Source organism: Pollachius pollachius, assembly GCF_949987615.1.
Source record: "Pollachius pollachius genome assembly, chromosome: 5".
Lineage (NCBI taxonomy): Eukaryota > Metazoa > Chordata > Actinopteri > Gadiformes > Gadidae > Pollachius > Pollachius pollachius.
In genome coordinates this window covers 20,094,492-20,111,083 of record NC_136938.1, presented here as the reverse complement: position 1 = coordinate 20,111,083, position 16,592 = coordinate 20,094,492, and the positions used below count along the sequence as shown (strand labels likewise).

Here is a 16,592-nt window from a genome sequence, read left to right as displayed (position 1 = left end):
GCAAGCAGCATGGCAGCTCCCATGAAGAGTATGGGCTCGTCATTTAATGCTACTAGTTTTCAGAAGAAAACTAGAAGTAAATTAATTTCGATACCAGGCACAAGACCCTCAGTTCAGAATGGACAGCTTATAGTTTCGACTGGTGTTACGTCCCTCGACTATTTGATAGGTCAGTGTTTTATTAAAATACAGCCTCAAGTCAAGTTAGCATTAGCTCCTACATTCCCTGTAATGTCTGTTATATTGTGTCTTACTTTAGTAACTTTCCTAAGTCGTCAATTCAAAACTACAAACGCTGAACGTTCAAGTATACTTTCAGCACGAGGTTCACTTTATCGGAGGAAATATGGCATGCAGTCTATGTATGAAACGCATCACACATACATTTTCAATTGGATGCTACATCTCGTTATTGATGATGTATGTAAATGCACAGCAGTTAGTGGAAGTAAAAGGTGGTTAAAGGCTAAATGTTGCCTATTTGTAAAACGGTATTCAGACATTATTCTTCCAATACCCACACAGAAATTGTTCAGTTCAAGGCATAGGTTCAAAGTCAAGTGTCAAGGTATCGCAAGGCTCAAACAGATGAATGAGAATGTTCCTCACTCCTCTTTGCATTGTTTAATTGAACCCCCATCATTGATAAGTGTCAATCTTCCCGAGGCTATGGTAGGATCATCAAATTCAGACCATTTTTAAAAGTACATGAGACATTTCGTTTGGTGTTTTAACATGAATTCTGAGAGTTTATTGTCGTACACTGACATAGTGTTATGAGGCAACACATTTTTTCACAGCATAAATCTTTAAATTAGTGAGCTATCAATTATGTTTATATAGGGTTTTGTTTCCTGAAGAGAAGCATACTGACAATACATGTCAAGAACATATTTTGCAATGGTTTCAAAGATGTAATTTGCACACCATTCAAAAGGAAAGTTTCTTTCAATAGCTTAATAAAAATGACCAAAACAGGAACAATTCTGTGTTTGAACGTACAGCCATATAAGCGGTTTCAAGAGCTGTGTTTTTCATGTATATTTTGATGGACATTATTCAGTTGAAAAATATAGGTCCACTTGTTGTGATGCTTTCCATTAATTCCATCTTGCTGTGTTTCCATAATCCTGTGTTGTGCTTTGTTTGTTATCAGGTGGTGGCCTAGCAGTGGGGACAGTGCTGCTAATAGGTGAGCCTTGTCATATTTATCTCAAAATGCCTATTTCCTTCTCCATGTGACTACACATGCATTTGCTCTAAATTTTATCCTGTGTGTTTACATTTTGGCGCCAACTCATTGCATGTTGGCCTTGGACGTGGGAGTTGCATGTTGGCCTTTTAGCAAGAGGAACCAGTTGGTTGATCTTTTATTGTTAATAGTTTGTCAAATACATTTCAATCCATAATGTCAAATGCTAAAATATATGTTACTGATTAGCTAGGCCTGGTTAGTAGTATTCATAATATTATGAGCGATTATCATGATGGTGAATATTATTTTGTTGTAAATGATTATCTATCGGAGTATACTGCTAATCTAACTGTAACATGTTTTTCTTCACGTTGAAAAATGTACTCTACGGTGTTATGTATTACAATGTATTCTAATATATAAAGGATCCATACTATCCTATAAAAAAATATAATTATGGTCATAATTAAACTAAATGAAGGTCTTACACAGTGTTTGTATTCCTTTACTGCAAATTTGTAGTTTTGTAGGAAGTAAAATCGAGAAATTTCCCTCTCTACCTCTTTCTACAGCTTGTCTTCAGAGACAGAGAGCCTTTGTTTTGGTTACCATTTGCTTGGTGCTAAATTGCAGGTCTTTTGTCGCCCTGTTTTATAGTCAGACTCTTACAGAATTGAAAATGAGCAGAGGGTCACATCATGTTAAAATCCCAAGAGTTCTCACCTTGACAACGTACCTTAATTAATATAATCCCCATATGTGTGAGGGATGTTGCGGTCTTATATTCAAAGTAAATGTGCCTATCCTGCAATACACACGTCTCTCCGTCATTCGTATTACTGTTATTATTCATCATAAGTTGAGCTGTATGGACCAGCAGACAGTAAGGTTAAGGTAGTCTTGTTTCCCCTTGAAGCTGTAATTTGTGTGGAGCCTAGGTCTATACCAACTGATGATATTGCTTTGCCCTTTAATTCATCCCCCCAATCGATGCAGGAGTCAGTGATTACACACTAATGCGTTCTTCCCTTCCATTTTGTGAATCAACGCACGGTTGGTTTCATCTGGTAATGAGAGACACAGTAAAGGTGAAATGTGTGCACGCACCCACTTGTGCACGTCTTCCGATGCACGTGTCGGCACATATGCACTGTCAAGGGAAGTGTGTGTGTGCACGCTCCTGTTCCTCAGTTGTTGTTGTTTGGGTGCATTTGTAGTGTGTGTGCGTGTGTTGGAGCTGTCGGCTCCTTCGGCCGCGCCTGTAGCGGTGATGGCCTGTTTGTGGGACACAGACATAAAATTATCAGACTGGTCGTTGTCTGCCTTTCATGTGTCTTGAGCTGTCCGCTCTCATTTGTCATCCAGGGGGGAGACGAGCCAAGTATGGCTGCTGTCTGAATATCTCTCATCTTTAAGGTTTTTATATAAGGGCCGAGGGGGGGGGCAATTTGGGAGGGAAAAGCAGCTGGGCTTGCTGGAGAAAACACCAATTAGATGTATTTGGATTGTTTTGTGAAATCATGTGAAGTACATTTTTTTAATACACGTTATCCATAAAAGGGCTGAATTGTATGATTAACTCAATTTTACTGCCTTAATAGGAACATTGAATTAACACAAGACTGACTGTGTTGATTTTAATGGTGAAAATTGTTGACTGTTTTCCTGTTAGATAGGTGACAATCATTGTAATGTGTCTGCATAACAATGACGTACAAAGTAGGAAGCAAACAAGGGGGCGAATATTCTGACCCGAAGGATTTCTCTCCACCCCAAAGTGGCATCAACCAATATGATCCATGGCACTCCCACTCCCACCCTTCTGTTCACAGGCAAATTAAGTAGGAGTGTTCACTTCTTTACCAAACCCAAGTCAATATGAGCCCAGAAAAAACCCAAACACAAATCATCCCATGACTGTCCAGGGAGTGACTGATCTAGCTCAACGATATGACCCCCTTCACCCAGCCACCCCCTCCTCTCTTGCCCCCACCCCAACCCCCCTGTCGGTCCCATATCCACCCTCCTTACCCCCCGCCTCGACAGCCTAATGACTCCTGGAGGTTCCATTTGTAAGGCTCCCATAGAAACACAGCCACAATAGGCCCCATCTTGAGAGGGCCCATCTGGGAGTCTTTGTGGGGCCTGCTGAAAGCCACAAAGGCCTGCTGACCTAGAAACCCATCAATAAGAGAACAGGGAGCCCCACCGACAACAAATTGAAGAGCCATGGAATTTGCTTGGCCATACTGAGTCCGTAGGTGAGGACAGGGACCGGGGACATGTGTGTGTATGGCGGTGGGCGGGTGGGTGGGTGGAAGGGACATTCCCCGGATGTTCCAGGATGTGATGTGATGTGAGGATGTCATTCCCAAGCTGTCGGCTGTATTTCCATTACCTTAAACTGTCACTGCTGTCATTGTCCCCGTGCCCACTGTTGGCCATTGTGCAAGGAGGGCCCAGGGCTTTCATTCAAAATGGAGGTTGTGACAGGAAGCAGCCGCGGCCTGCTGAGTAGAGTTATGTGGCGCTTGGAGGGGGAGACAGAATGTTGATGATGACTTCTTCACTTCTGGAATGGACGGGTGGCGACTTTGTGTGATCCGACAGTGTCCACCTCTTTTTCAACCCTTTGTCCTGTGTGGCGTCTTTGTGAAGACGGACGTGGCCTTTGTCTCTGATCGAAGTGATATCGAAAGTAAAACACTTGGGTGTCAAGAGGGGGAGAACAATGTAATGTATCAGCCTGTGCAACCGTTTGGTTTGAGTTCAGTGGACAAGCATGTAACCCCGGAACGTTACGTCACACCGACTTTCACCAGCATTTGGAAACCTCATGCGAGTTACACACACCTCCAGCTTATTTTCCACTGTTTCTCTAAAACAATTTTTTCACGGGTAATAACCAAGGGGAAAAAAAGTGAGTTTTGAAAGGTGCCATTGCTATCAAATTCCACAGGAAACCCAGTAGATGATCGCGAGCCGGCTTGTCAGGGAGCATTTTGGGTAGAATCAACCATCCTACCCTACATAAGGTCTCCTGGTCATTTGGTCTGACAGCCCGGGTGTACCCAGGGCTCTGAGTTAGTCTCGGGGACAGGTGTCTCCCTCTGCCCCGGGCCTGGTGTATGATAGGTGACGTTAGATGAAGGCACAGGTCCAACCACGAAAGAGGATGTTGACTGCCTCATGTCCAGGTGTAGCGATCACACCCTTGTTCCCTCACCGTCTTAACTGCCAGCTCTTTCATTCCTGTAAGGGTTGGGGGGAAAATGTGACCCTTACACTGATTCCAGTCAGAAGCCCTGATGCAATCTGCTGTATATACAATTCCGATGTTAGAGGAAAAATAGCAACAGAAGAGAGAGTGGACATTTTGTTTGTCATCCGATCAGCAAGGCACTCTTGTGTGTCTTATGTTGTGTAAAGTTGAGATGTTTTAATTTTATATTGTCGTGTATTTTCTCAGAGGAGGACCGATACAACAGCTACTCTCAGATGGTTTTGAAGTACTTCATGGCGGAGGGAGTACTATGTGGACATGAACTCTTCTTGGCGTCTGCTCAAGACCATCCAGATGACATCCTCACGGTATCGATAACACAAAACCAATCTGTCCAAATGCATCCCCTCCCGGTTCTGCTGTGTCTATGTACCACTTTAATGGGCAATTTTCTATTTCTAAATCGGTGCAGCCAAAACGATAGGTGGAAGATCAGCATTATCTTCACATTCATATCGCCTCCACCATTCCCAGTCGAATGCATTTAGTGCCACCAAAAGATCATTCAAGCTATGAATAACGCCTGTCAACCATGTGTTTGTGTATTAGCAGCAGTCCATTCCAATCTGCCATATGTAATTAAAGTGAATTATCCTAGGCAGCTGCAGCAGTTATAATGCAGGAAAAATGGGAGGTGGTGGGGGATTGGTGGGGGGGGTGGATGCATGGCTACCCTGGGCATTATGTTAACCAGCGTAGGTGGCTCAGGGACCAGAGAGGGCCACGGGAAGCTTACCCGGGTAGGAAGACGTGTAAGGGTCAATAGGGGTATCTGAAAGGTCGACGGTGGCATGAGGGTGGCATTGTTGGGATGCTTCTGGATTCATCTCCCTCTAAAGGAGGACTAGAGCCCCCAGAAGCTGACTGCCACCCAGCACATCGGGAACAGTGGTCTGGGCCTCTGATTGATAGTGGGAGGGGTCATCAGCTAACCCCCTCTTTACATATCAAAGGCTTATTAAGCGCAGGGGACTCCCCACAGGCATATATCACATGATCGTTTCGTTCTTTTTATGGCTTGAATTATGCTAATCAAAAGGGACCACTCTTGTACTTAACGTAGATGGCAAGCGTGTTTTTTTTACTCAATTTTTATGCAAATTTAAAACAATTAATTTGAGCACAAGTCTTTAAAATAATATAAGCAATGGCCTGCGTTTATATATGGCTATTGCTTTTTAAGCCACTACAACCATAATGCTTTAGCATTAATGGCTCTTATTTATCAACTCACACACGCATGCAGAAATTGAAAGCGTTGTCTTACACACAAGGCGACGTGAGTGCATGTGGCTTGTGTGATTGTATTAAGGAACTCCCTGCTCCCATCTTGGATGACATCGCCAGCCACAGTCCACTGGAGGGACGCATGCAGCTAGGTGGGACGCTCGCTAGTCAGGACGCTATGAAAATAGCATGGCGATACCAGAATCTACCAAAAGTACAGGTAAATACATCAGCCCAAATTGCACTGCATTTCTTGACTTCCGTCTCTTATGTCATGAGTTGTACATCGTTTGTTAAGGATAGAGTTGACTTATTTCTTTATTTTTTTATATATTTTAAATCTTTTAATTCCTACCCCTCATGTGTTGCCAATAATGTTGGCATGAGAAAGAACAGCACTGGCTCGAAGGTTTCAGGGTTTGGCAATTGTCTCCACCACTAAATCCATCAGCTTCAAAACTCCTTTGTTGTGTGAATGGGACCTCTGCCTCTCCTTTCAGAGCGGGACCAGATTACTCACACTTAGCTGGCGATAGGTAGGCTTTCACTGGTCCCCAACACACAAACACGCACACTTGCACCCCTGCTTAGCCTGGGAAACAGGGGTATTTTGCAGCCTGTGCATTGACATGTCTGCCTGCTCAACTCTATGACCCAGACCTGCGCCTTCTGTCTTCATCCAAATCCCTGCCTTTCTCCCGGCTAGGGTCGGCAGTCCTACACTCTTTCTTCCGCTTTGAGCAGAGGTGACCCTCCCCTTCTCTGCAGGCTCCCCCCCCCATCCAGTCTATAATCCATATCGCTATGTGGATTAACTGCACACAGAGTGTGTCCCTGGGGATCCTCTGCCTCTTTCTCCCCTCCCTGGAAACTTCTTTATATCTATGTCCCTTGCTCACCTCTCCCCCTTCCCCTGTAAAATCGCCTTTACAAACCGCCAGTAAGCCCCGGCGGAGGATTTGCATCCCAAATTCGCTCTGAGAGTCCACGCTTAGTTCCCGCTTTACACACACCTCTGCAGCCTCGGCCCACTATGTCGCTCCCCTGATGAAGACATCAGATCAAGGGTGAGGCCGTCAGGGCGGGGATGGAACGCTAAGCGGGGTTGCCATGCTCACAAAGAGAAGATGAGCCCCCTGAGCCCCCCTCCCCCCCTCCAACCTCCTTGCCCAGCTAACTCCCTCGCCCACCCTCCCCTGCATCTCGCCAGGAGAGGGACACACCGGGGGCCCTAATCCAGATTAGGAGTAGATTAAGGGCCCCTTTTACAATGGAATCCCTGCTTTCACTGGGAAAGAAGACCTGAAACTCTCTCTTTCAGCTGCAGGAAAACATCCGCCGTGCCCGGCGTCCGCGACCCATTTGTTTTCAGAGGCAGAAGTGGACATTTATGTAAAGAAATGATTAAGAACCTGGCCGTAGTGGTTGTTTAACTTGTCTGCTGCCGTATGAATCTCGAGGAATGACCCAGAAACAACGCAATTGCATTGCCATAGTGGAGCACACTTATTTGACATTTCATGAAAGCCAAGAAAGACAATAAATTTGGCCTCATGCGATGAATTGGGATTCTTGGGACGGTACACCATTTGTGATGAGAAATTGGCTGCAACTGTGTGGCTAAACTATGATAATGATTGAATATATTCCTATTCTATTTAACTCTATGGGTTTTAGTGCTTTCAAGGCCCAACCTGTTAACCTCTCCTCACGCAGACCGCGCTGGCGTCCTCGTCCCGATTCGGACACTACTACGACGTCTCGAAGAAGATGGAGCCAGAAATCCGCCAGGCAGCCAACTGCCACGCGTTCTACCTTCCGGAACATTCTACGGAGTCGTCAGCCCCGCGCAGGTAAAGCAACCAGACACAGTCGTGAGAAGGAATGAAACCAAGGAGACATTCGCAGCACAAAAGCGCACAAAAGTGGCATCCTCTGCAAAACGCGGGTAAAACAAATGAGACAGCCTCCACCATATACAGGTCAACAGACATGACATCACCTAGAGAAAACAGTTGAACCGAGGATAAACAAGAGGTAAACACTTCAAACAGCCTGTACATTTGTTAAAAATCTTCTCTGAACCATCCGCACTTCCTTTGAAACCTCATTTTTTTAATTGTATACTAATTTTATTGTCTAAATAACAAAGCCATAACATAACATAACAATGTCTATGCAGCTGTTTCTTTTTCATTCCCACATTCAAAGGTTTGAGTGTCTATTCCTACAGGTACTTACAGTTTACTATTTAACACTCAACCGTTTGACCTCGAGAGGTTTTCAGATCTTAGCAACAGACTAAAAAAACGTGTATAACCATCAAAGCTGACACTTCCATGGTCGTAAGTGTCTTTGGCATAGGGGGGGACATTTTCCTCAACGGAAAGGTTGTGTATCTCTATTTAAATAAAGCCACTGTTTGCATAGTGTGTTTGATTACTTCTGTGTTGAGTGTACCGCGGGTTCAAAGGTCATGCAGGGCTCTTTACTCAGAGAGAGCCCGCTGAACACACAGACGGCACACGTAGACAAACACACACTCACGCACACACACGCACACTTGGTAAACATAGCAATCTGTGGCACAGCGGAAGAGGACAGCGTTTTATAGAACCCCCCCCTTTTATTTCTGCAAACAGTGGCCATTTAAAATCAGAACAAAGGTAAACACATTACGTATAGTAAAAGAAATCAAAAAGTTACAACATTTAATATCTTTTTCAAAAAGTCGCACAACAAAAAAACGGTCAACGTATTGTTATTCTTTTGATTTTAGAAGATAATGACTTAAGTGGTGTGTGTGCGAGTTAGAACGAGAGAGAGCACCCGGTGAAGTGCAGTGGTGTGGTGGGTCTATCAGCGTCACGCTGGCACGGCTGTTGTGGGCCTGAAATCGGTTATAGATCTGATAGACATTTTGACAGCAGGAAACTACACCTGCACTGCTCCATTGTGCCCCAAATACCGCCTCAATACGGAGACACACACACTCATACACACACACACACACACACACACACACACACACACACACACACAGTCCAAAGTCGAGTACTCCCCCTTGCACGTGTCCACAGCCCCATGTTGATACCCTAGCTGTTAAATTGCTCCGTTTGACTTGAAGGCATAATTGGCACAAATTGCTCTCTAGGTGATACAGATCCTGTTGTTTAAGACCAAGCACCACCCCCCTCCCCACCCCATTCCCCCCCCATCCCTCTCTCCCCTCTTTTCTTTATTCACTGAAAGAGGAGCTAAAGAAGCCTCTCTGTATGATCCCAATTAGCCAACGTGCTAGCCCCTGTAGCCAAAGCACCTAGACCTCGTTGCTACCTGAATGAAGGGTGCTCAGTAGGGGTAGCTCAAACACAATACCCACCTATACAATGGCCCCCAACCGGAGGAAACCAGTCTCGGGGACCAGCCTCCAGCAACGACCGCATGTCAAACAACCCCAGCCCCCTAACCTCTGGGGCCGGGGCTGGGGCAGAGAGGCCAAGCCCTGGTAGGTGTTCCCTCTATCTCACAGGCCTACTCTATCATTAGTCTCAGCAGGGCCAGAAGGCACCATTGTTTGACTGAATAAATGAAACGCGAGTACATGGATATGCTTGGGCCGAGAGAACGGGGAAACTGGGTATCTATTACCGTTTTTCATGCAGGGCGTGTTGGCATCAGACCAATCTATGTGTATCAGCTTTTGTGGCCCCGCAGGTTTTCGAATTGACGAGTGACACCGCGACCCACTGTGACAGTCAATACAGAGTGGTCATTACTAATGCCGGCCTGTTCTTAAGCAGAGGGTCCTGCATAAAATGATGGGTTTAACAATGTGATTGGCCAAACGACACCAGGCCCGGCTGGCTCAGCGTTCGTCCATCTCTGGGCCGCTGTTGGCCGTCGATCAGGTGCTGCTCCGGGGTAATGTCAGCGGTGCACATCTTACCCCTGATTAAACATCAACATGCACCGTCCAGCTATTCTTAGATATAAGCCCATTAATTATGCTCCCTCTCAGCAATCGTCATTATTATTATGTTGTGTGTGTCTGTGTGTGTGTCTGTGTGCTTGTGCGTGTGTGTGAGAGTGTGTGTGTGTGTTTGGCGTGTACATCCACACACGCGCGTCTCTTCTGACTGACTGACTGTCGGTCTGTCTCGGCACAATCCGATCCTCGGGAGGGCTGACAGAAGACCAGTCATGTTGTAATTTAATCAAGCAAATAAATTAATTGGATCTCTTGATATGGATCATCAGTCTGCTCCGGTGGACAGGAAAAAAAACAAAACAAGCAGAGTCAGGAGGAAGATGCTGCAGTCGTAGAGTGGCAGGTTTCTGTGGCGATAGGCCTGATCCCGTTTGGAAGCACATCGTGCTCTATATCGCAGTATGTAATTATATATAATTACAGAAAAATAAGTATGGACTTGGTATGCATGCAACGATATGGGTAAATATATGTATAATTACAGATAATGGACGGAGACGGAGCCTGTATCGTGCAATGAGATTCACCATATCAACGTGATTTTTGTTTTTTTTGCCCCCCCCCCCCCCCTTATGTCCAATGTGGTCCTGCCTTCAGTCCGCTGCTTGAGTCCTACTCTGCACTGCTCAGGTCCATTCAGGAGGTCATACGCAAGGGAGGGTTCGATGGAGCCGCACCCCCGGTAAGAACGCGTCCATAACGGACAAATGTTAACGTCATCTCGGTCGGTTGGAGTGAATGATTTATCCTCATTTATTATGTCTGTTTTGTTTTGTTTAAGGAAATTGTTTTTTGTGGTTACAGCAGGTAATATAAATCATAAGGTGGTGGCCCTATATATTGGTCCTATATATTGTATATTCCGGCCCTATATATTGTATATTCCACCTTAAAAATGTAGAGTTTGTATTTTGTCACAATCTTTTTGCACTTTTATAGCTGAAATGACACTATAAAGCTTAACATATAGTTACAGAGAATTTGGTATGAAACCCAGACAGAGATAAAGCCTATGCTTGAAACCCCCCCAGCCCTCTAAACCCGACCTAACTGTCCCCTCCATGTGACCCTGCTCTGTTTACCTCCCTCCTCACCTGCTTGGCCTGGCCCCACCTGTGAGTCACAGCTGTGCGTCTCTTACCTTTGACGTCCATCTTTTTAACAATCAGCAATTCTCCAAAGAACGCCAGAAATGTCCTCAGCCCCGTCTGTCTCTCTGTCTGTGCCTATTGATGTCTCTTTGCATAGGGCCACGGCGTATCTCTGTCAACACCACTGTGTGTGTGTGTGTGTGTGTGTGTGTGTGTGTGTGTGTGTGTGCGTGTGTGTGTGTGTGTGCGTGTGTGTTTCTCACCTACCTACTGTTACCCTACTGTTCATCACCTGGAGCCACCTTCCCCCGCCCCCCTCCCTCTCCTGTTACTCACACATGGGATCCACCCCCCCCACCAGCCCCCAACATACTAGACCCCCCCCCCGCCTCCCGAGTGGTGTCACTCACACGCCAGATTAACTGCTGACATCATCAAAGTGCTGCGGCCGCCTGTCGTGCGGTTGGCACGGCGCTGGAATGCGGAGCGGCACAGAGCGACACATGCACTGGCTCTGCACCACCTACGGTATTGGGGGGGGGGGGGGGGGGGGGGCGGGCTAGGAGTAATAGATGTGCCCTTGTTCATTCGTCCGATGGTACGGTAATCAAAGAAACTCAAGCAGTCGTATTCTATCTATTACGACTGTTACGAGATGTGAGCTCGTTCGGGGAAAGTGTCCCATTGGCTCCTGAGACTGAACAGCTTTTTATAATTGGACAGCAGTTGCCCTGCGCTAGGGCTGGCTGGTGAGTGGGTTGGGGTCCCAGGATGGGTGCTGCTGCTGCCGCCGTGCCTATAGGGCTGCCCTCCTTGGCTGGACCCCGCTGGCACGGTTCCCTGCTTCTGCTTTTCTATAGTCTTAAACTATAGGAGTTAAGTTTGGCCTCTGCTCCTGACGTCGCCACGGCAACGCTTGTGTTGCCACTGTTTTTTCCTGCCCCCCCCCCCCCCCCCCCCCATGCTGGGTTTCCAGACATTAAAATAGATTGGTGAGAAGTGGCAGACCCAATTGACGCGGCACAGTGTATGCTAAAATTCACACACACACACACGTGCATACGCATACACAACCTCGTGGAACAATATCTTTGGCATCTTAAGGTGGTGCAGGGTTGATTTTCGGGGAATGGAGTGTAGCAGACTGTTAAGGTAAGGCTCTCCCTCTCAAGAGAGCGAGTGGGAGTGTGCTCCCTTGCACAACAATGGGCCCACAGTGGAACTCTTTGAAAACAATGTGGTTTATTTTGTTTAGGAGCTGCTGATTGTGAGCCAGACCCAAACAAAGCTTAGGTCATACTGTATGGGGGGTGGGGCAAGGGGCGCAATGAGATATACAGCGAAGAGGAGGAGGGGTGGAAGTGTAATGAAGAAGGAGGGGGGGCATGGAGAGAGCTGGGTGGGAGAGGAGAAGAAGATGGTGTGTGTGTGTGTGTGTGTGTGTGTGTGTGTGTGGGTAGGAGTCACGGTGGGGGGTATACTTTAGGCCAAAGCTTTGTTAATCACCCTTGGCTTTCACCTCCATAATCAGGACCTGTGCTGGAGTAAGCAAACATAAAGGAGCGATTGTACTGAAAGGCTAAGAGCCCTCTCGACGGTGCAGACAGATACTTTTACAACTCTCTTTTTTTCCCCCTGCTTTCGTGATATACATCCTCACCAATGTTTGGCCACGGCGACACATCTGTCCTTCCTTTTAGCTCGGGAATAAGTTACCGTCGGGATGGCGATGGGGGATTCAAGGGGACGGCCGCCCACCCTTTCCCTGGCCCCCTTGGCGGTGGAGTTTTACTGCGGTGCCAAGAATGTGCTGGGGTTTCTGGGTGGCGGCCATATTGGAAGCCTGTCTGACAGGTCCATTGTGCCCGTGTCAGATGGCCTCGGTGATTGGGCAGTTGTGTCCAATCATGTCTGTGTTCAGATCGTCTGTGCTAACTCGAGCTCTCTCCCGGTAGCCCGCTACCAGACATCAGTCACTTTGCACAGTGACTGTTTTTTTGTTTTTATTTTAAATGGGTTATTCTAAATCTGCTTGAATATGAAATGTACATGTGATCATCATTAGCATTGTATTGACATACTTTTGCAATGTAACCTGTGAAATGGACAAAGCACTCCTAATATTCGCCTCCATGTTGTGTCTTCTCTTCCAGTCAAAGTCCCGGAACGTCTTGCGTATCGGGCTCCCGTCCCTGGGTTCCCCCCTGTGGGGTGACGACCTGTGTTGCCGCGACAACCCCGCCCACGGCCACGCCCTCACCACCTTTCTCTACGGACTGCGGGCCGTGCTGAGGTCATCGCTCTCCGTGGCGGTGCTGACCATTCCCTCACACCTGATCCAGGTACCACGCACCGGTGTCGAACGCAACACAACAACGACAACAAACGTCTCCGCAAGGATCTCTCAATGGCGATAACGTGCTGGCTTTGTGTGGCATGCGTCACACACTCATCCCAGCATGCAGTACTGTACACGTCCTTCTGGGTTGACCCCGGGCGGCGGGCCGCGGGGGGGTTTGATGCGGGAGACGGTAGTGTGTATACGGGTAGTGTGTGTATGTTTGGCCTGTGCAGGTTTGCTTTGTCCTGTTCCTAATGGGGCATGAAGTTTGTGTCCTTTATTACGGGGGCCCGCTCTTGACCCGATGGTGGAGTGCCACCCTCGTATGATTCAGAATGGCGAGAGGCCACTTCCCTCAAATGCCACAGTAGGACCCAGTTGGTTGCACACCTCGTGCGAAAAGTCGTTTATTTTGGTTTCAATGTCTTATCTTGAATGGGTTTGTGTGAGTTGTGTGTTTGTTTGGGCTTTTAATTAGTGCAAACTGTACACAGTGTGTGTGCATTCGCTTCCCTCTCTTTAACAAGAGTATCTCTCCCTTTGTGGCGCTGTGTGTGTGTGTGTGTGTGTGTGTGTGTGTGTGTGTGTGTGTGTGTGTGTGTGCGCGTGTTCGCGTGCTGAGTGTGTGCTCGTGTCTGCGTGTCCAGTCTGGCCTCTCAGTGTGAGGGTGGAGTCATCTGCTGAGGCATATGGCAGAGCGCAGCCCCCCTACCCCCAGACAGCCCAAACTGTAGCAGCACACACTAACCAAACAGCCATCTGAGACCTCGTGAGACGGAGCGCTCTCTCTCTCTCTCTCTCTCTCTCTCTCTCTCTCTCTCTCTCTCTCTCTCTCTCTCTCCCTCTCTCTCCATCCTCCCCAGTGCCGCTCAGACAGCCCATAGACACAACACTCTCTTTGTGATCCTTCAACGGAAGAGGATGTGCCTTGACTCTTCACTTTTCACAGTTTGTTCATGTGCTTTAGGTCCACTCCAGAAAGGCTGAGTGGCTATCTAGCAGATGTCAGCTGTGGTGGGAGCCGTCTCAACCCCTCCCCCCCCCATCCCACCCCCCCAGTCGTACTGTCCCTCTCTGGCCTTGTACCCAAACCCCCTTAATCTTCCCCCCCTCCCCCAAGCCTTCATCCGCGCCCAGAACGGAGGAAGCACATGCGGGCAGAGACATGGATGCACATGGGGGATGGGGGTGGAGGGCGTTTGGCGTTTTGGAGTCAGGTGTTGGGTTATTTAGCCAACATGGTGGTAATTAGAGGCCGTTAAGACAGGGTACCTGTGAGACCTTGGGTCTATTAGTGTAACCCAGTCTGCCTCTTGAAGGCTTCAGGTGAAAGTGGTTAGAATTAGTTAGATTAGAGTGTTTTCCCAGGACTTAATGTGGCCCAAATCATGTATGTTTTCCACAATATAAACATATATGAAAATGCAACGTCCATTCTGGAGTTTTAGACCTCATCTTTCACACACGTTTATTTGTAAGATGAAATTATTTTTTTTTTAATCTTGTATTTTGTTATTCTCATCAACACCACTATTGGCCACAATCTTTTTCCCCTATTTCCTCTATTTAAGTACAAAATTGATCACACATAATAGTCCCAGTAGATAGCACAGATCGAACAGAAATAAATGTGATTTTTTGCAGTTACTTTGCTCATCACTTGACACGTTTAATAATAAACCAACACAGAATCGCATTGGTGCATCTTTAGATCTGTTTTCAGAGGTACAGCATCCATCAGAGATGAGTGATTCACACACTCAATGTGTTTAGTACTTCCAGAACAGCCACGGGAGGAGCGTTTTCTGTTCTTTACCTGGGCTAATTAGTTTTGTTGTTCGGAGCACATTCCAGACTAGAAGCCAGTCGTTTGGGACGACACCGGGCGCTCCATCTATTATTGAGCGGCTTGGGAATCTGAGCGATTCATTGAAAGCCTGCCTAAGGCCTCAGTCCGTCTGAAACATTAATTAGGCTGGTCCCGGCCCGGCCGTCCTCTATACTGCTTAATATCTAGCTGCCACGCCCAGCTCCAAAGTTAACTCTGTGCTTACAGAAATTGTACCACAAACCCTTGTATAGGACCACAAACCCTTGTATAGGACACCACACCTTATGCATGAACGGTGTCTTTATTGTTCTGAATCGTGGTACGATTTTTTCGTGTTCGCCCCATCCAAAGCTCATAGGTAGGGAGAAACAAAACCAATCTCTCGCTTGTGATGGTTTGATTAGAAAGCTATGAAGAAATTACGTTGGGTACAATTTAGTACCATGCTATCCCATCCAATGCACTTCAAGCACATTACGAGTGGCACTCATGCATAGCATGTGTTTTAACTTTGAGTACCTCATTATGAACCCAGAAAAAAACAATTATGACTTTATATAATGATCCCCTTTAGTTGTCTATTTTATGCAAACCGCTACACACCACCAACAACCTAGATATATAAATATCTGAAATCATCCATTTTGTAGTTGGGAAAGTGAGTTTGCTCAGAATAACATAAAATGTTGTCAGAAACATAACAAAATCAGTATGTATATGCTACATGATATTTAACTTGATTTAATATCTTTAATGTGAAGCACACAATTTCAAGTATACTCTACTCTAAAGGTAGAGGAACAACATTTTCTTTTTGAAAGGAAAACATACAATGTCCGTCAAAAGTCGTGAGTTAAATGAGAGTGAGGGGACTTTCCCCTACATCACTCTGATTACTGGCTAAGGTGATGGTCGACCCGCCCCTTTTGCCCTGTCAATCGTCCACAGTCATCTGAGCTAGCAAGCTTTCAGGGTATTTACACTGATGGAATCCGAGCTCATTGAGCCGGCCTCTGTAATGAGTGGCAGTTAAACTGAAGTGCCTCTTGTTTCAGCACCCTTTAAACACTTTGAATCGCAGACACACGCATTCAATACAATACAGTGTTGAGGCAAATTCTTTCCTACCCATTATGTATTTGTGTTATTTTTACAAAACACATTGCAAATTGAACGCGTCGGAAAATAACCTCTTCATAACCTTTTCAAATTGATGCTCTGTTTGGGCCTCAATTGTATTGGATCGAAGCCAAAGCGGTTCATCTTTTAATTGTCTCGTGTCTCCATGCGTATGCAATCACAGGCAGATGGAGGAGAGAAGTCAGCCGACGAAACAGAACTAGGACATGGCTCAACTGCCTTCAGTAACACTCCACATTCTACTCTACTTACTGATAGAATGACTGACTAAACCATCGGTTCCACCACAAACTCACTGCATACCGGCTTTAATTGTCGAGCGCGGATGACCTCGGATACCCCTGTAAGTGTGGGCCGATCCGACGAGGTAGATAGGCATATTTAAAAAAAGTAGGACAAAAATGAAAACTGGGGTGGGGGGGAAAGAGAGAGGGAAAAGACAAGAAGGCATGAAAACTGCATTAGGCTGTGGCAGCCAACACAGAGAGAAGGA

The 16,592-nt window shown here is 46.5% G+C and overlaps 1 protein-coding gene across 1 annotated transcript in view; it reads left to right on the top strand.

Moving 5' to 3' along the window:
- Position 1: 1 nt before the first annotated feature.
- Positions 2-16,592, top strand: part of elp4 (elongator acetyltransferase complex subunit 4) — a 51,832-nt gene continuing 35,241 nt past the window's right edge. The window contains exons 1-7 of the mRNA XM_079737410.1: positions 2-169; positions 1,157-1,192; positions 4,665-4,786; positions 5,791-5,925; positions 7,422-7,558; positions 10,294-10,378; positions 12,941-13,129. Coding sequence (XP_079593536.1) covers positions 10-169; positions 1,157-1,192; positions 4,665-4,786; positions 5,791-5,925; positions 7,422-7,558; positions 10,294-10,378; positions 12,941-13,129 — 864 coding nt within the window. The 5' untranslated portion in view covers positions 2-9. The remainder of the gene's footprint in view (positions 170-1,156; positions 1,193-4,664; positions 4,787-5,790; positions 5,926-7,421; positions 7,559-10,293; positions 10,379-12,940; positions 13,130-16,592) is intronic.